Genomic DNA, 19,499 nt, shown 5'->3' with positions numbered 1-19,499 from the left:
GGCCCATTACGAGCTGATAGTGGGGGATTGGTGACGAGGATGGAGTCACGGCTGACGGCTGAACCCCTGCTTAGAGGAAAGTGAAGCTGGAGGGCAAGGCGGGGAGCTGAACCAGGTCAGGAGGCTTCAGAAGAGGGGCTGGAAGGGACTCCATCAAAGTGTGCACCCACCCCTCCTCAAAGAATGAACACCAGCCAGGTGCGCTGGCCCAGCCTGTAATCCCAGCACTTTGGGAGGCCGAGGTGGGCGGATCTCTTGAGGCCAGGAGTTCGAGACCAGCCTGGCCAACATGGTGAAAGCCCATCTCTACTAAAAAGTCAAAAAATTAGTTCGGCGTGGTGGCTCGCACCTACAATCCCAGCACTTTGGGAGGCCAAGGCAAGTGGATCCCCTGAGGTCAGGAGTTCGAGACTAGCCTGGCCAATGTAGAGAAACCCCATCTCTATTAAAAATACAAAAATTAGCCATGCATGGTGGCATGCTCCTGTTATCCCAGGTTCTTGGGAGGCTGAGACAGGAGAATCGCTTGAACCCGGGAGGTGGAGGTTGCAGTGAGCCGAGATCGCACCACTGCACTCCATCCTGGGCGACAGAGCAAGACTCTGTCTCAAAAAAATAATAATAATAAATAATAAAAAATTAGCCTGGTATGGTGGTGTGTCCCTGTAGTCCCAGCTAATCAGGAGGCTGAGGCAGGAGGATTGTTTGAGCCTCAGGAGGCTACAAATAAACCCAGAGAAAGACCTGCCTCCCTGGGTCAGCGTAGAGTAGGGCCTGGAGGAGCTGGGTCCCTGGCAGAGAGGTGGGTCTGCTCAGGGGCTGGCGGGGCCTGCCTGGGAAGCAGGCGTACATGTAAAGGGGAATTTGCTGAGGGCTCCATGGCTCCAGGGAGCCTCCGCAGCAAACCCCTTCTCTCCGACCCCGGTCCCCGCAGCTTGCCCTCCACCAGCCCTCCCGGGCTCTCCCGCTTCCCCGAACCTGCTCACAGGCCTTCCTGGAGCCCATTCACCGCGGTGGCAGAGCACTGGTGATTAGCTGGGTGATCAGTAAACGTTTGCTAAATGGGATTCTTGGCTCTTGGAAAGAACAGCCCGGGCAGGAGAGGAGGGGTGCGGTTGGTGGGAGGGGCTCTGGGGCTGGCTGATGGTCAGAGCCGGCACAGGCAGAAAGAAGCGCCGGGGGATCTAAGCAGGCTGCTCCGAAGCCAGGAGGGGCTGAGGGCGGCGTGGCTGGGGAGCGCGGGCCGTGGAATGCTTCCCGAGCTTGGAAGCAGCAGGTGTCTGGGAATGGGCCTGTGGCCCAGGCCGACTTCCAGCAAGCGCTCCAGCTTGTTGGCACCAGGGGAGGAGCTGGCTGAGCCCAGGAGGCAAGTTTCCACCGTGAAACCCACCGTGGAACCGCGGCCAGGGCGCCAAGGTCGGAAACCACGCGCCTATAGACAGGCTGGGGGGCGGGCGGGAGGACGACCCCGGGTGGGGGGGACCACACAGCCACTTCCACGGCAGAGTCCAGTCCCTGAGCAGGATCCCCTGGGCCGCTCCCATACTGGGCGCGTCTCCCACGCCCTGAGCTCGGGGTGGTTTGTGGATACCCCAGACACGGTGCTGTTAGCACCTCTAGCCCTACTCCCCACGCTCTTCTCTGGACGGCTCCTCACCCTCCAAGACTCATTGGAGTGTCACCTCCGCCTGGAAGCCCTCTCTGACTGCCCCCACCCAGCCGCGCTCCTCATTTCGGGGGCCGAGGGGTGCTAACACGAGCGCCAACTCCATACCAGTTGCGAATACTTGTTTCCACATCTAGGCTCTGAGCTCCTTTTGCCCCGAGCCACGTCTTCTCATGTTTATGTTCCCAGAGCCTGGCCAGTGGCTGGACACGGAGGCCCCTGATCAGCCCTTGTTGAATGAACCACGCAGAGCCAGCCAAGCCTGGGGTCAGGGGAGGAGCTTGTGTGAAAGGCCTTAGAGACCACCAGTGGCCACCCAGCCCCTCCGACAGGGGTGGCTCTGTCCCTGTTGGTCCACAGTGGAGGCCTGCGTGGCAGGAGGGCGGGGAGAGAGAAGAGATGACTCCCTCTGGGGGTCCGGGGAAAGTGGTGGGGGAAGACGGCAGTGGAGGGGTGGCCTCTGCCTCTGGGAAGACCACAGGAATCTGCATCTCTCTGCCCTGAACGAGACGCAAGGAGCCGGGGCTGGCGAATAGAGAAGCTTTTGCCTCGTCCCTGACATGTCCAGTTGCTTTGATGTCTGGGGTGATGGTGTCATCATAACTGCGTAGCATGAGCCGCTGAGTGACAAGTGATGTGGCTGCAACAGAGCTGCCTTGATTCCCCCTACCTCTTAGAGGAGAAAGCTGCTAAAAATACCTGGCGTCCTGGGCCCCCACTGCCTAATAACAGTCGGCAACCAGAGACTGTGCTGTGCTCGACAGAAGCGGATCATTTATAAAACATTAGCATTTCTCGTACTGACATTTCACTTCCATATTATAGGCCTTCCTAAGTCTTTTTAAAAAAAAATTTAATAAAGTGCTTAGACTCTTGATTTTCCCACTGAGGGCCTTGCTGTCTGAAGTTGGAAATGAAATCAGCAACATAAACAACATCCTTGGGTTCTAAGGGACAGCCAGGCCCTGACACCTCGGCCTGGGTCAGAGCCTGCAGGCCACAGGGGAGCAATTGCAGGCTGAGGAGACTGTGGTCTGCAGTCACTGGGCTCCCTTTAGTGAGCGCCCCAAGCCTCGTACTGCGGAGGATTTGTCCAGCCAGGCCTGAAAACACACCTTCCTCCCTCTATCCGGGGAACCCTCTCCTTTCTCTGAAGCCAGAGAGACGTGTGCAGTCTCCAAGCCCACCCACAGCTGTCTGGGTGGGTCCCTGGCCTCCTGGAAAACCCCTTGGGCCCCAGGAACGGACTGTTCCCTTGCAGCCGCCCGTCCCCACCAGCCGCCTGCCCAGCCCCCTGAGAACCAGTCACTGAGCAGCTGCTCCTGAGGCTCCCGGGAATAGGCCAGGAAGGACCCAGGACCAGCCTCCTCTGGGGAGAGCCACGGAGATGGTGCCGACGCGGGGCAGTCGGAATGTGGAAAGTGAATCATCATCTGTGCGGGCGAGGGAAGTGCCACGAAATGGAGCACTAGGGTGTGCGTGCTCTCGTGTGTCCTGCGAGTCAGTGCGCCCCTGCCCCCTGCGGCTCCTCCCACCAACAAATGTGCTGTGTTCCCAGAGCTGTGCCCGGCCAGGCTCGCCCACCCACAGAAGCCCAGGATCTGCCACCTGTCAGGAATGCGGGGTTAGGAAATGAAAAACAGGGTTCTTGTCCAAGATCATTTATTGTTATTATTATTTTTCTCTCTTAATTGGATTCAGCGTTTCTGGCTCCTCACACACATCCTCTCTGGCGGGGGATTCAGGTTTGTGCAAAGCACAAAGGAGCTTGTACCCACCGGGCCCCCGGCCAGCAGCATGGCCGGCTTCGATCAGAGCCCCTCTTCCCTGTCCGGGCTCGCCTGCCCCAGTCCCTGCTTCTGACCCCTGAGTCCGGCCTCCCGAGCCTCTGCCTACACCCTGAGCATCCCCAGGACGGCTGGGAGGGTCTTCCATGATGCAGAAGTGCCTGAGATGGTTTATGGAATGCCCTCATTGTTCCTCTTCTGCTAAGGCCCCCCGATGCCTCCCTCCTGCTTCCTACACAGGGCCCTTGCTGGGTCCCACACCAAACAGCCTCAAGGACAAGTTCAGCAGCTGAGCCATGCGGGAGGCCTGGGCTCAAGCCCAGAGTCTCCTTGGCCCGTCCAGACCGTCACTGACCAAACGCTAGGCTGACGACACGGTCCGACCCTTTGGACTAACACTGTGGACGCTGCCTGGCCTGCTGGCTTCCAGATCCCAAAGCCCCTTCCTTCCCCTTCTCCGTCTCGCTCACCCTTGAGGCCTGGCTCCCTGACATACAATAAGCTGCTTCTCACTTCTCACCCTGAAGCCAACAGCTACGACAGCAGGGGTGACAGGGTGCTCCAGGGTGGCAGACAGGCTTGTGTTGCATATAAAAACAAGGCGATGCTCTAAATATCTAAGGATATGGGTCCCCCAAAGTGACTCTTGCTGCCTCCCCCTTCCTCACCGTCTCCGCCGACACCTTGCCCCAGGACCTTGGGAAGCCCAGGTACCTTGGAGACTATCACTGCCAGTTTGGGATTCTAGACAAAAATTCTATCCCTTTGTTCTTGCTAGAAATCACCGATACAATCCTTAGTTCAGCAAATACAGTTTTCTGTATAGTTTATAAACATGAAAAGACGCACAGTTAGGTAACGGAGTGGGAGGGGGGCTGTGTATTTGTATATATATATATATATATGTAGAGTGTGAATATATATAAGTGGACGTAGTTATAAAACTGCACCTTCTGTGAGAACCTCATTGCCCGGGATGAAGTTCTAGATTTCAGCCTCTGATGATCTTTCCTTTGGTAATTGGTTCTTGGACCCCAGCAGTGGGGCCTGGGTCTGCCAGGGTTGCCTGAGACATCAGGAATGAGAGGCGCTACCCCCGAGGGAGGGGCTGAAAGTGGAGTAGGGTAGAATTCAGGGCAGGGTGACTAAGTGGCCTCAGGCAAGAGCCAAGATGCCACCCGCTCGTGTGTGCCCAGACTGCTGGCCGCCCAGCCTCGTGGGTGAGCCTGGTTTGTTCTTCTCTGCGTCCTTCTTTCTCCAGGAACCACGGGGCCCCCCGGACCTCTCGGAACTATCGGGATTCCACAGAGCCCCGGTGCCGCCGCCGGCAATTGTCCCACTGTTGCCAGTGGAGGATGCACTTGGAGTGCCTTTTACCACCTTGCCAGAGTGGACACTATCCGTGGGTGCTCTGCGGGGCCGGCTCGGACAGCCGGCTGAGATGCGCCAGCCCCTCCCGCCTAGGGCTGTACACTTTGGGTTTATAATCCACATGGCAGGGTCCAGACGTCCAGACAGCAGCCGAAGCCTCTACCAGCCTTTTCCTGAAACCCAGCAGATCTTCCACTTGTTAAAAAAAGAAGAAAATAAATTCTGTTCCTTGGTGGACATGTGGCAGTGCTGGGTGCTGACGCCCTGGGTCCTCAGCGGAGAGTGACTGCCAGCCCCAGTGTCCAGGCCAGGAGGGAGGCCCCCAGGGAACTGGCCGAGGAGGCCTGCTGCACCCCGCTGGGGGCACGGATGGGGGTCCTGCGGGCACACTTGCCCTTCCTCTTGGGCCGGGCCGTGGGCATGATGTCGAAACTGAACTTGTGCTGGTAGTCTGGGGCATAGTCTGGCAGCTCGGGGGCCTGTTTCCCGGCGCCCGCCTTAGAGATCTGATTGCGGTTCCTGTGGCTGGTGCAGTTCTTGCCCGGCTTCCTGTGGCCGGGCCGGGAGCCAGGCGGGTGGCCGTGCGGGTGGCCCTTGCTCCTGGTGGGGCCGTGGGGTGAGTGGTGCTCCTTGCGGGCAGCCCTGTCGGTGGTGGTGAGCGTGTGTGACTTGATCTGGTGCGGGGACGCTGGTCCCGTGCAGTTCCGGAAGTCCTCGGCCCTCAGCAGCTTCAGGTCCTGGCCGTGCCGCAGCGCGGGGGACACGCAGGGGACAGCGGAGCTGGAGCCCCGGAACCTCTGCAGCCATTCCCACAGGGAGCGCGCGCGACAGCCGCAGTCCCAGGGGTTGCCGTTGAGGCGCAGAAACTCCAGGGCCCCCAGCGGGGCCAGGCACTCGCCCTGCAGCTCCGAGAGGCTGTTGTTGAAGAGGAAGAGGGTGGTCAGCCTGCGGAGGTCGTGGAACGCCTTGTGGTGGACCCACTGCAGCTGGTTCTCGTGCAGCAGCAGACGGTCCAGGTTCACCAGGCCTCGGAAGGTGCCCGGGCCCAGACTCCACAGCTTGTTCCCGTGGAGGAACAGGTGGCTGAGGTTGACCAGGTCCACGAAGATGTCATCCTGGAGGTACTCGATGTGGTTGTCCTGCAGGTAGAGGTACTGCAGGCTGTGCAGGCCGCCAAAGACGCCGGCCGGCAAGGCGCTGAGCCCGCACTTGTAGAGGTAGAGGGCGTGAAGCTTCACCAGGCCCTGGAAGGTCTCGGGCGCCAGCGTCCGCAGCTGCCGATTGTCGCCGAGGTCCAGCTCCTCCAGGTGCACGAAGCCGTCGAAGGTGCTGGGGTGGATGTAGGTGATGTTGTTCGAATAGATCCACAGGGTGACCATGGCGGGGCTGAAGTGGCCGGGCTGGAGGAGGCTGATGCGGTTGTTCTGCAGGAAGACGCGCTCACTGTCCACGGGGATGCCCTCCGGGATGGCTGCAAAGTTGTGCGCCTGGCAGCTGACCGTCATGGGCGCCGGGTAGCACACACAGTCCCGTGGGCAGCCACCACCCAGGGGCAGCTCCGCAGCTACCAGCAGCAGCAGCAATTCCACACAGCACCCTGGCAGGGAGAGAGAGCACAGCCAGGTCAGGGGCCGTGCAGGTGAGGACTGGCACTGCACCTCCGGTGCCCGCCGGGGCCGCATCCTCGTCCTGGCTGAGCTCAGTGAGAGCCTAGCCTCTGGCTGGAGCAAGGCCAGGGTCAAGGCCCAGCCTGGAACCCGTCGGGGACGAGAGGCCTCCCCTCCTTGGTGACCCACTTCTGCTGGGCTGGGAGGTGAGTCTGGGGTGAAGGCCCCAATCACCCCCACACCTCCTTAGTTCCACCCCACAGCTGCTGAGCCCCAGCCCCACCTGCTCCAGCTCTGTCACACTGCCGGGGTGGAGGACCCAGGGACACAGCCGTCAGCCTCCTGCTCTCCTGCTAGCTGTGCGGCTGGTTGTTGTTATCTGCGCTCACAGATATTGGGAGGGGCTCTTGCTCTAATATAGTAAATATCTCATGTAGAGTCCTGAAGAATCTCTATTTATTTATTTTTATTTTTTATTGAATTTAATTTTTTTTTTTGAACGGAGTCTCACTCTGTTGCCCAGGCTGGAGTGCAGTGGTGGGATCTCGGCTCACTGCAATCTCTGCCTCCAGGGTTCAAGTGATTCTCTGCCTCAGCCTCCTGAGTAGCTGGGATTATAGGTGCACACCATCACGCCCAGATAGTTTTTCTATTTTTAGTAGAGACAGGGTTTCTCCTTGTTGCCCAGGCTAGTCTCGAATTCCCCACCTCAGGTGATCTGCCTTGGCCTCCCAAAGTGCTGGGATTACAGGTGTGAGCCACCGCACCTGGCCAGAATCTCTTTATTTAAATCATTCCCAATTACAAGCAGAGCATGCATGCGTGGCACCAAAGTTCACCTCAAATAATGTCTCCTTTACACTTACAGTGTCTTCCACGTCCTCAAAACATACAGGCCACGCCCCTTCTAAGCCTCAGTTTCCTCATTTCTGAAATACAGACATGGCCGGGCGCGGTGGCTCACGCCTGTAATCCCAACACTTTGGGAAGCCGAGGCAGGCAGATCACCTGAGGTCAGGAGTTCAACACCAGCCTGGCCAACATGGTGAAACCCCGTCTCTACTAAAAACACAAAAATTAGCCGGGTGGCTACTCAGGAGGCTGAAGCAGGAGAATCGCTTGAACCTGGGAGGCGGAGGTTGCAGTGAGCTGAGATTGCACCACTGCACTCCAGCCTGGTTGACAGTGAGACTCTGTCTCAAAAAAATAATAATAAATAAAATAAAATAAAGGCCGGGCACGGTGGCTCACACCTGTAATCCCAGCACTTTGGGAGGCTGAGGCAGGCGGATCACAAGATGAGGAGATCGAGACCATCCTGGCTAACACAGTGAAACCCTGTCTCTACTAAAAATACAAAAAAATTAGCCAGGCGTGGTGGCGGTGGGCACCTGTAGTCCCAGCTACTCGGGAGGCTGAGGCAGGAGAATAGCATGAACCCAGGAGGTGGAGCTTGCAGTGAGCTGGGATCGTGCCACTGCACTCCAGCCTGGGCGACAGAGCGAAACTCCAGCCCAATAAATAAATAAATAAATAAATAATATAAATAAAATACAGACAATAGCAGTTCTCCCTGGCAGAGCTGTGTGGATGTCCTGAGAGGGCGCCTGTCTGTGAAGGCCTGGGGGTGGCACCAGCTGTCAGGTGGAGGCTGCCCCAATCCCGGCCCACCTTCTGGCCACTCCCCTCTCCCACCTCGCTCCAGCTCCCAGGCTGTGGCTGCAAAACCAGGTCTTGCCTCTCAACTGTCCAGATTTTCCTCTGTAGCTTCCCTCTAATTGGGCATTAATTAGGCATTCGTTAATGGATCCTTAAAATAATTTATTTTCAGATGTGTCCAGCCTGTGGTCGGATAATAGCCCTGCGCTCATTACTGGAGCAGCCTCATTACGGACGGTCGTCATTACCTACCTTTTTCCAGGGTCCCAGCTGCCCCAGGCGGCCGGGCAGGCGCGCCGAGGTGGGGGGGCCGGCTCCAGGCCTCCAGGCCCCAACCCTGGAGGGCCAGGCAGCCATCTCCTCCCTACCCAGCTAGCCTCCAGCCCCTTTGCTTCTAGCTTTCCAGCCAGGCCTCGTGGGAGAGCCGGGGCGCCCGGGGCAGCTGAGTCTCTGCGGCAGCTGTGCCCAGAGCTTGTGGGATGAGAGAACCAACCCTGTGGCCACTCTCGGGCCAGCCCTGCTCCCGGCCTCGTGCCGCTGCCTGTCCAGGCTCCCGGCCCAGCAGGCCTCACCGCCACTGTCACCCCCTCGTTCCTGGCAGAAACAGCGTCGTAAATAAGTGACAGCTCCCAGCTGTTGGGAGTTATGGGCTCCCAGAGAGTGGCAGCTGCTTCCCGTCCCCTGTAATCACCCGGCTTCGACTGAACATTTCCAACACATAAAAATCATCGTACATAATTTGTTTTTTTTGCATAATTGGGCTCGGTTGCGAATTCGGAGGAATTATGACTTCACGGGGGCGGTGGCACAGCTTCAAGGACCCTTTCTGGGCCAAGCCGTGCTCTCTGCAGTGACTTCAGTCCCACCCAGTGCACAGCCCGTAGGCTGGGCTGAGGCTGCTGCTGTTTCCCCCTCCTACCTCAGTTTCCCCTCCTACCACGCGTAGGAGATGATGGCAGTGTCCACCGTCTCCACTTGGAGGCTCAGATCTGGCTTCCAGCCCCTGCTGCCTGCCTCCATCTGCCCAAGGAGACCTAGCCTGCAGGGGGAGGCAGGGGTGTGAGTGGGGAGGAACCTGGGCTCCAAACCCCACTTGACTTTTGGGAAGCCTGCCCACTGCCTGAAGCCTCCACACCCAGGGCTGGGAGGGGGCCCCAACCCACACCAGCTGCACCTTCCACAGAGCCGACACTCCCCGTCTCTCTCAGCTCACACTCCTCACCCCTGCTCGGCTGCTATCCTCCAGGAAGGTGCTTCCCACACCTGTAGGAAGCTTCGTCCCCCAGGGAGCGGCCCCACTCTGCCACCCGGAGGGAGCCAGGGTGCCCCTCCTAGCTCAAGGGTGTTCATGGTATTCACTGCTTCTCATCCCACATCTCAGGCTTTTGGGGACGGGGCCACAGCCAGGCCATTCTGCAAAGACAAAGCCATTTCGTCCCTCGGGCTGCAGCAAGAGAGCCCTCGCGGCAGGGGGACGGGGTGATATGTGTCCGGCTTAGCGCTAATCCCGCTCGACATTTGCACAGCTTACTGGAGTTTACAAAGTGCTTCTGCTCACACTGCCCCGAGCCTCAGAACTACCCCGTGTGCTGGGGTGTGGGGAGCCCTCCTCCACCTGCTGTGTGGCTAGCTCTGTAAGGCCCAGGATGCAGATCTCTGAAACGACGCCCGGAGAAGCTAATAGGGGTCCCACGGAGAGACATTTCCCCGTCAGACACAAAGCAGGTGCCTCCAAGGGATGTTGGGGAACAGGGGAAACCGGGCAAGGACCCCAGTTTAGGTGAAAAAGCCAACTGGCTCCCAAATCCAGGAGTGGGCTTGGTACGTGGCTTGTGGGTGTGCCGTGGGTGGGAGGGGTCAGAAAGCAGGGGTGAAGACCCAGGGCAGGAACCCTCCTGCCCCTCCTCTGAGAGGGCTCCAGGCTTGGCGCAGGGCTCACATTCCCTGTCTCAAGGAAGAGCAAGCCATTGTATCAGGGGCCTGGGGGTGGGGGCCGGGCAACAAGCCACAGGCACCAGTATGGGCAGCCCCTCCCGTCCCAGTGCCTGAGGATGGTGGAGGGCCCCTCGGGGGCCAGGCCTGGGGGGATCCGGGCCCCGGGGAGTGCTCACCAACCTTCGGTACTGCCCAGATGCAGAGAACCCATGCCAGGGAAGCTGTCCTTCCAGGTACCCCCGCCCCTCCTCCTGGGGAGTGGGGATGTCTCGGCTGAGTGCTTCTGCACCCTGGAAGTTGGGTCCCATCTCCAAGACCTGGACCAGCTGTCCCAGCAGGCCCCGCCGCCTCCGGTACCCCCTGCCAGAGCCAGTGGGTGCCCCAGTCTTGGACTGTTCCCCTGCTGGGTTTCTCCCAGGGAGGCTGGCACAGCATTGCCACGGCTCCTCCTGTGCCCCTCCATGCAGCCCTTGGGAGCCCCGACCCACTAATTGCCTGATTAATGTACTAACAATGAGGCCCGCGCCTTTGCGGTGCATTTTAAGATTGCAAATTAGCAGGGATCAGTCTCTGTGGAGGAGCCCTGCACCACCCCCCCACCAGCCTCCTCGTCCCTCCTGGGTGGGGCAGGGGTGGCTCTGCCAGAGGGGGCTGAGGAGAGCAAGGCCGGGCCTCCCCCAAAGCTCCCCCAAGCTTTCTCTGGGGTGTCCCCCTGCTCCTCCTCTCCTCCAGGGGCACGCACTCCTCTGAATGCTGGGCTATCCCCAAACCTCCCGGCCTCCCACACTCCTGAGCTCACCCGCATCTCTGAAGCCTCATTCATTCTCTCCTCCATTCAACATTTGCTGCCTGAGCCCCGGGGTGTGGGGGGTGCCAGTGGGGACGGCCCAGAATGAGTGGGTGGGGGGACACGGGGGATCCTCACGGCTCACTAGCAGATGGGGGCTCCCAAGAGCAGGCAGTCTGGCCAGGTGCTAGGGCCCAGGGTAGGCCCCTAGAGGTGTGTGTGGGAAGTGGGGGTGCTCAGGAAAGACTCCTGCCATCCCTGTGCCACCTGCCAACATTGTTCCGTCACCTCCTGGAGTATGAATCTGGGAACCAGGGAGAAGGGTCCCCGCCTCACAGGGTTGCCTTAGGATTCCAGCCAGCACAGAGGAGGCAAGGAGAGCTGGTGTTGTGTTCAGGTCCTCCTTTCTGCAAATCCCCAAGTCCCTGCTTGCTGGGCAGGGAGCATGGGGGCAGCTCAGGTGAGTGGCCTGAGCATGGGAAGCCACCCTACCCAGTTCACTCAGCAGCCCCAGATGTGCCTATGAGTTGTCCTGTGAGGCCAGACCTGCCGGGATGGGTGGGAAGGGAAAGGCAATGGCCACAGCCCGTGCAAAGGCCCTGCAGTGGGAAGGGGGCGACATGCCCCTTCCTACCCTGGCTCTGCCTCTCGGGCTGTAAGTACACAGAGCTTCCAAGGAGGCTGTAACCTCAGTTCAGCTGGGCTGGGGGAACACAGAGCCGGGATGGCCAGAGATCTCCCCACCGGGACCAGCCCTGACAGGGCCCTTGCCCCACGCCCAGGCCAGCCAGCCACAGCCAGCCACTGCGGAGGGCACTCTACAGCTTCCCAGCCCCTGGAAGCAGGACAGGACCAACCAAGGCGGACCCAGCCCTAACTGTGTACCGGAGTCCTCAGGACAGCTCCCGTTTCACAAAGGAGGAAACGAGGTCAACCGGGGGAAGGCACCGGCCACGGCACAGGCCTCACCCAGCTGACTGCAAGTACAGGGCTCTGCCCCCAGCTCCACCCTGCACGTGGTGGGCAGAGCATCCTCCACGAAGGGCTGGTTGGACCTCGTAGGCCCCAAGGCCTCGAGCTGCTCACCCCAACCTGCCAGCACCGAAGGGACTGCGCCTCCCTGTGCCAGAGCAGGGGTGGCCCCATGGGCTGGCATCCACGCAGCCCCCTGGGCAGGGCCGTGGGGCTCTCTGAGTCTTGGAGACGGGTCAGATCCCTCTGGCTCTGCAGCCCTCTTTCTCTCCCCCTCCCCGCTTTCCCAGCCCCGGCAGATTGGCAGATGCTCCTCTCTACGCCAATCGATGCTAACCCAATGCTCTCTGCTGGTCAGATAACAGCCTCAGGCCAGGCCGGCTGCACTTGGGGCTGCTGGCGCCTTGGGCTACTTGGCACTGTCCCTCCATGCTGCACCCAAGCACAAGCCACTTCCTGGCGGGCCCATCACCCCTCCCCAGCCCCGCCTGGAGCCTGGCTCAGCCCTGGAGACATGGAAGCCAGCCAGTGCACAGCTGGGCTTCCCTCGTCCTATTGCTGGACATGGGGCGTGGGGTGTGCAGGATGGGGAGGGGCTCCTTGTCCATGGCATAGGGCATTGGAAAGAGCACAAGCTTTGGAGCCAGAGAGACCTGAGTTTGAATCCTACCTCCCCCATTTTTTTTTTAAAGACACGATCTTGCTCTGTCGCCCAGGCAGGAGTGCAGTGGCAAAATCATAGCTCACTGCAACCTCAACCTCCCAGGCTCAGGAGATCCTCCCACCTCAGCCTCCCAGATAGCTTGGAATATAGGCCCACACCACCACGCCCAGTGAATTTTTTATTTTTTGTAGCAATGTCTCATTGTGTTCCCCAGGCTGGTCTTGAACTCCTGGGCTCGGCCTTACAGACGTGAGCTACCTTGCCTGGCCCTGGATCCTCAACTTAACCGGTGTGTCCCCACGCTTGTGTGAGCCTCATCTTCCTCACCTGCAAAATGGGGCAGTCATTTAAAGCTCTAGCGTGGCCCTCTCGTCTGCGGACGTCGGCCTCCCCCACATCTCCATCTGTCACACGAAAGCCTCCCAAACCGAGCTCTGCGCTTCCCCCACAAGGCTCCTCCGCTCGCATATAATCCATCTCATCAGACGCAGTGCCTTCGTTTCGGCTTCTCCGGCCAAACACCTTAGAAATATTTCAGACGGAGTCTCGCTCTGTCGCCCAGGCTGGAGCACGGTGGTGCGATCTCAGCTCACCGTAACTTCCAACCTCCTGGGTTCAAGTGATTCTCCTGCCTCAGCCTCCTGAGTAGCTGGGATTACAGGCGCCCACCACCATACCCAGCTAATTTTTGTATTTTTAGTAGAGACAGTGTCTCGTCGTGTTGGCCAGGCTGGTCTCAAACTCCTGACCTCAGGTGATCTGCTCACCTTGGCCTCCCAAAGTTCTGGGATTACAGGCATGAGCCACCGTGCCCGGCCAACTTCAAAATGTATTCAGCAACTATCCACTTCTCATGGCCACCACCCTAGTCTGGGCAACCATCCCCTCTCACCTGGACTATTGCAATAGCTTCCTGAGTGGTCCCTCTGCCCCACCCTCGCCCCTGTATCTCATCTAACACAGTAGCCAGGGAGATCCAGCAAAAGTCTGTTAGAAAATGACACTCCTCTGCTCACCCCTCCATGGCTCCCATCTCGCCCAGTAAGGTCCCTCCAAGTCTGTTCTGTGGCCCAGAGACCCCGCTGGATCTGAGCTGCCACCCGCTCCTTCCCTTCCCAGCTGCAGTGGCCTCCCTGATGCCCCCTATTCATGCCAGGGATGCTCCACCTCTAGCCTTTTGCACGTGCTGTTCCCTCTGCCTGGAGCACTTCCCAGGGTCTCTGGGGGACTCCTGCCCTCACCTCACCATTCGCAGCTGTCCGTGCCTCTTCCTCAGGTGCCCCAAGTCCCCTGAGGCCTGTCTGAGCAGCCTGGTTGTTTTTTTTTTTTTTTTTTTTTTTTGAGACGGAATCTCACTCTATCGCCCAGGCTGGAGTACAGTGGCACAATCTCGGCTCACTGCAACTTCCACCTCCTGGGTTCAAGCGATTCTCTTGCCTCAGCCTCCTGAGTAGCTGGGATTACAGGCACCCGCCACCACGCCCGGCTAATTTTTGTATTTTTAGTAGAAATGGGGTTACACCATGTTGGCCAGGCTGGTCTTGAACTCCTGACCTCTTGGTCCACCGCCTCGGCCTCCCAAAGTGCTGGGATTACAGGTGTGAGCCACCGCGCCCGGACTTTTTTTAAAAAAATAGAGATGGGGTTTCACTATATTGACCAGGCTTGTTTCAAACTCCTGGCCTCAAGCAATCCTCCTGCCTGGGCCTCCCAAAGTGCTGGGATAACTGTTGTGAGCCACTGCGCCCGGCCACCCTGTTTCACTTTACCCCACAGCATTCCCCCTCTTCTAATACGCTACATGATTTCCTGATTTTTCTTATTGACTTTCCATCTCTTTTCACTGAGTGTATGTTGACTCCGTGAGGACGGTGGTTTTGTCTGCTGTGTTCTCTGCTGTGCCCTCAGGGCCCAGAACACTGGCATTCAGCAGGTGCCCTGTCACAATGGCTGGATGAAGGAAGAAGCTTTCTGAGTCAGCAGGGGGACTGGCAGGTGCTGCTCAGGAAGCCCTAGGCCCAGGGCCTGGCTCCCAGCAGGTGCTCCATAAACAGAGCGGTGCTTACCCAAAGCGAGGAGCCTCAGGGCCTCCAGAGTGAGAGCAGAGACTAGGCCCTGGCTCTATCCTGAGGCTCCCTGGTCAATCACAGAAGTGACACACGGTGAGGAGAGTTCTGGGAAGGAGGATCCAGCGCCAGGCCAGCCAGAGGCCCAGGGCAGGGTGACCAGGGCAGGTTTGCCTGGGACAGAGGGGTTTTCCAGGATGTGTGGGACTTTCACTGCTAAAACCAGGACAGTCCCAAACCAACCAACCAACCAGCACAGGTCAGTCATCCAGGTCATTCAGGTCAGGCACATCCAAGGCATGTGCCTCCCTCAACAACAAAAACCTCTGAATGCAGGAAGGCACGAGGCATGCGTCTTCTCAAACACCATGCGTTCTGCTCAGTCCCTGCAGCCGGGAGGCCGGCCTGGGCCCAGACTGAGCCTGTGCGTGGCGTGTGTACCTGTGTGTCATGTGCATGTATACGTGTATGCACGCGGTCTGTGTGTGTGCACAGGGTCTGTGTGGATCTATGTGTGAATGTGTGTGTGCACAGGGTCTGTGTGCGTCTCTGTGTGAATGTGTGTGTGTGCATGGGGTCTGTGTGTGTCTATGTTGAATGTGTGTCTGTGTGTGCACGGGGTCTGTGTGGATCTATGTGTGAATGTGTGTGTGTGTGTGTGCATGAGGTCTGTGTGGATCTATGTGTGATTGTGTGCCTGTGTGTGCACGGGGAATGTGTGTGTCTCTGTGTGATTGTGTGTCTGTGTGTGCACAGGGAATGTGTGCGTCTCTATGTGAATGTGTGTGTGTACACAGGGTCTGTGTGCATATCTGTGTGAATGTGTGTGTGTGTGCATAGGGTCTGTGTGCATCTATGTTGAATGTGTGTCTGTGCACATGTGTCTGTGTGCGTCTGTGTGAATGTGTCTGTGTGTGCACGTGTGTCTGTGTGCATCTCTGTGAATGTGTGTGTGTGCACGGGGTCTGTGAGCGTCTCTGTGTGAATGTGTGTGTGTGCACGGGGTCTGTGTGTGTCTATGTTGAATGTGTGTCTGTGTGTACAGGGTCTAGTGTGCGTCTCTGTGTGAATGTGTGTCTGTGTGCACAGGGTCTATGTGCATCTCTGTGTGACTGTGTATCTGTCTGCACGTGTGTCTGCACATGCATGCTTGTGTGCTCGTGTACTTGTGCGGGCCTGTGTTTACATCTGTGTGCACAGCTGAGTGCATGTGCAAAGCCGATGCATGTGTGTGAATACACAGGTATGCACACAGAAACACATGCCTGTCTTGGGACTATGGATAGGGTAGCGGCCCTGCCCCCTTCACCCTGCAGCGTGCTTCGCTCACCCTCCTGAAAAGGGAGCGGGGCCCTCGTCTGAGCAGAGCCACCCATCCCAGGTCTTATCTCGGCACTGGCTCTGGCTTTGCCTTCAACTCCCGCCCTCCTCCCGACACGCTGAATTATGTACCCACTCCAGGTCCCTCCAGCACGCCAGGCTCTCTCTCAGCTGAGAAGTGGGCGGCCCCTTATTGGAATAGCCTTTCAGCTTTCATCTGCCTCCCTGGGCCCCTGGAGCAGGCCTGGCTGGGAATGCCGTGCTAATTAGGCCGCCGCATTCTCAGGGGGCCTTGTAGGAGCAACCCCCAGCTCCCCTACCCTCTGCCCATCGGGTCTCCGGTCTCCTTGCTGTGAAGGTCTCGCATGGGGCGGGGGTTGGAGGCTGGCACACTGACAGCTCTGGACCCACGTACTGCCCAGGCTTGAGACTGGCCCCCATGGCAGCACATTGCAGTGGGATGACCTTAGGCCAGTCGCTCAGTCCTGAGGTCTGGGAACTGCGGGTCAGAGCAGCTGGCTCCTCAGGTGCACTCAGTGGGACTGTGCGCCTGAACTGCTCAGCCCAGTGCTGGTTGTACGGGTGGCCCTCCCTAAGCCGTGATGATTACGTTACTTCTAGTGTTACCAGAGGGAGCTGCCCCCACTCCTGCTTAGGGCTCTCCCAACTTCCAGCGGACCCTGGACCCTGGATTTCACTCCACCCACCCTGATGCACCCAACCCGCCGCAGAAAGACCTGACATATCAGATGCCGAGAAGGGGCTTTAGCCCAGGGCTGAGGGTCTGTGCCAGGCTACAACTGCAGGTGGAAACAGCGCCCTGACCTCTCTACTCGGCCCTCTCTCCCCATCGACCCAGCCCCACCTGGTCCTGGCAGTGCTCTGCAGGAAGCCCAGGGCCCGTGGCCTCTACTTCCACCTCCTGTAGCCCTTGCTTTCCAGGGCTCATAAAATGTGTCCTGTTATGCAAATTTGTTCCCAGGTTTGGGGGCCCCAGAACCTGAGTTGTGGCAGCGCAGACTCCAGGGCTGAAGGCTGAGGGCTTCTGAGAGCTTGCCCTTCCCAGGAGGTTTCAGTGAAGGCTCTGGGCCCTGTGTCTGAGCGTGGCACCTTGTGGAGCCAACTGCCCCTCCCCCAAAGCTACAGCAAATTGTGGACCACCCACTGCCGGACAGGCAGACAGGCAGGCGGACAGGCAGACACCGGCGGATGGGTGGACAGGTGGACACAGGCGGACAGGCGGATGGGCCCACCAAGTCCCCAGTGATACCATAGGTGTGTTTAGTGGGGCGGGGGTTACCTCTGTGGCGACGGAACTGTCCTCGGTGGCATATGTCTGTTTGTGATGCCTGCCTGGGGGTCCAGGAGGGGTGTGAGGGGGAGGGCGTGGGGTGGGGAGCTACTGTTTTCTTTTCTTTTTTTTTTTTTTTTTTTTTTTTTTTTTGTTTTTTTTTTTTTTTTTTTTTTTTTGAGACAGTCTCAGTCGCCCAGGCTGGAGTGCAGTGGCGCGATCTCTGCTCACTGCAAGCTCTGCCTCCCGGGTTCACGGCATTCTCCTGCCTCAGCCTCCCGAGTAGCTGGGACTGCAGGCGCCCGCCACCACACCTGGCTAATTTTTTTTTTTGTATTTTTAGTAGAGACGGGGTTTCACTGTGTTAGCCAGGATGTTCTCCATCTCCTAACCTCGTGATCCGCCTGCCTTGGCCTCCCAAAGTGCTGGGATTACAGGCGTGAGCCACCGTGTCCAGCCTAATTTTTGTATTTTTAGTAGAGACGGGGTTTCACCATGTTGGCCAGGCTGGTCTCCAACTCCTGACCTCAGGCGATCCGCCCGCCTCGGCCTCCCAAAACGCTGGGATTACAGGCGTGAGCCACAACACCTGGCCAGGGCCCACTGTTCTTGAAGGCCCTGGTGCTGGGCAGGCCAAGGTGTCAACAATGCAAAACAGGAGCTGGGAGCCTGCCTTTGAGAAGCAGGTGCAGAATGCCCTGCCAGGGCCCTTGTTCCCCAGGCCCGACGAGCCGCCCCTTCCCTGTGATCAGTGAAAGGCATTCAGAACCGGCATCTAGAGCTCTGAGCACAGCCCAGATCCTGTCCGTCACCCGGTTCTGAATCTATCCCCACTCCTTCATTCACGAGAGTGACTGAGCTCCGGGCTTGCTTCCACGGCAGCAAGAGGCTCGGCTCCTTCCCTCCTGGGGCCTACATTCTCCTGGGGGTGCAGTCAAACTAAAGGAACCAGAGAAGCTCCAAATGATGGATCATGGTAAGTGCTGGGGACAAAAAGGGTTGAGATAGAGACAAAGGAAGGGACCTATTTTAGCTGTGTGCTCTCAGAGGGCCTCCCTGGGCGACTTCTGTACTGAAACCTAAAAGGTAAGAAGGAGATGAGGAACAGCGTTCCAGGCAGAGGGCACAGCAGGTGCAAAGGCCCTGGGGCAGGACTGAGCTTGGCCTGGACAAGGGCAGAGGGGCAGGAGATGGGGTCGGAACAGCGGGAGCCAGGCCTCGTATGGCCTGAAATGCCACAGGAAAGGGTTTGGATCTAATTCTGGGTGTGAGGAGAAGTCACTGAAGAGCCCGGGGTGGGAGCTACAGGGTAGGGTTTGGATTTGGGAGGTTGCATTCGGAGGGTGAGTTGAGGGGGAGACAGGAGGGAGGCCTGTGGCCGTGAGAGACCTCGGGGGCCTGAAGACGGCAGGGGCCATGGAGACAGACAGTGCTGAATGGACTGGACAGATGCCAGGATGGGGCCGGACAGGACACACTGACGGATCAGGGTGAGGGAGGCGATGGGGGCCACGGGGCGGCTTCCCAAGTCTATTCCAGATGACGGAGAGGATGAGGGTATCACTATGAGACTGGAGGAATGAAACAGGAAAACAGGCTCGGGGCAGCCAGGGCACAGCGGGGGACGCATGAGGTCCGAGAAGCCTTAGAGAGATGTTTAGTTGGCCGCAGCTGGATGTACAAAACTGAAGCCCAGAGGTCAGCTGAGCTGTCAGCACAGAGCGGGCGTGTAACTCGGTGGGAATGAAGCCGGGGCAGCAGCTCACGCCTGGAATCCCAGCACTTTGGGAGGCTGAGGCAGGTGGATCGCTTGAGTTCAGGAGTTTGAGACTAGCCTGGTCAACATGGTGAAACTTCATGTCTACTAAAAATACAAAAATTAGCCAGGTGTGGTGGTACACGCCTGTAATCCCAGCTACTCAGGAGGCTGAGGCACGAGAATCGCTTGAAACCCCAAAGCAGGGGTTGCAATGAGCCGAGGTCGCGCCACTGCACTCCAACCTGGGCGACAGAGTGAGGCACAGTCTCCAAAAAAAAAAAAAAAAAAAAAAAAATACTACTTGGCAACATAGTAAGACTCTTTCTCTCTCTGTCTCTCTTTCTGTGTGTGTGAAAGTAAGTTTGTTAAGAAAGTAAAGGAATTAAAGAATAGCTACTCCACGGCCGGGCGCGGTGGCTCACGCCTGTAATCCCAGCACTTTGGGAGGCCGAGGCGGGCAGATCACAAGGTCAAGAGATTGAGACCATCCTGGCTAACACAGTGAAACCCCGTCTCTACTAAAATTACAAAAAATTAGCCGGGCGTAGTGGCGGGCGCCTGTAGTCCCAGCTACTCGGGAGGCTGAGGCAGGAGAATGGCGTGAACCCGGGAGGC

At 58.3% G+C, this 19,499-nt stretch overlaps 1 protein-coding gene across 1 annotated transcript in view; it reads right to left on the bottom strand.

Annotated features, from left to right (window-relative positions):
• Positions 1-3,317: 3,317 nt before the first annotated feature.
• Positions 3,318-19,499, bottom strand: part of RTN4RL1 (reticulon 4 receptor like 1) — a 94,532-nt gene continuing 78,350 nt past the window's right edge. Inside the window, exon 2 of the mRNA XM_032138331.2 lies at positions 3,318-6,421. Within this exon, the coding sequence (XP_031994222.1) occupies positions 5,097-6,421 (1,325 nt within the window). The 3' untranslated portion in view covers positions 3,318-5,096. The remainder of the gene's footprint in view (positions 6,422-19,499) is intronic.

The sequence above is a fragment of the Hylobates moloch genome, unplaced genomic scaffold, assembly GCF_009828535.3.
Source record: "Hylobates moloch isolate HMO894 unplaced genomic scaffold, HMol_V3 SCAFFOLD_19, whole genome shotgun sequence".
In the NCBI taxonomy this organism is placed as follows: domain Eukaryota; kingdom Metazoa; phylum Chordata; class Mammalia; order Primates; family Hylobatidae; genus Hylobates; species Hylobates moloch.
This window is presented reverse-complemented; position numbering and strand designations above follow the sequence as displayed.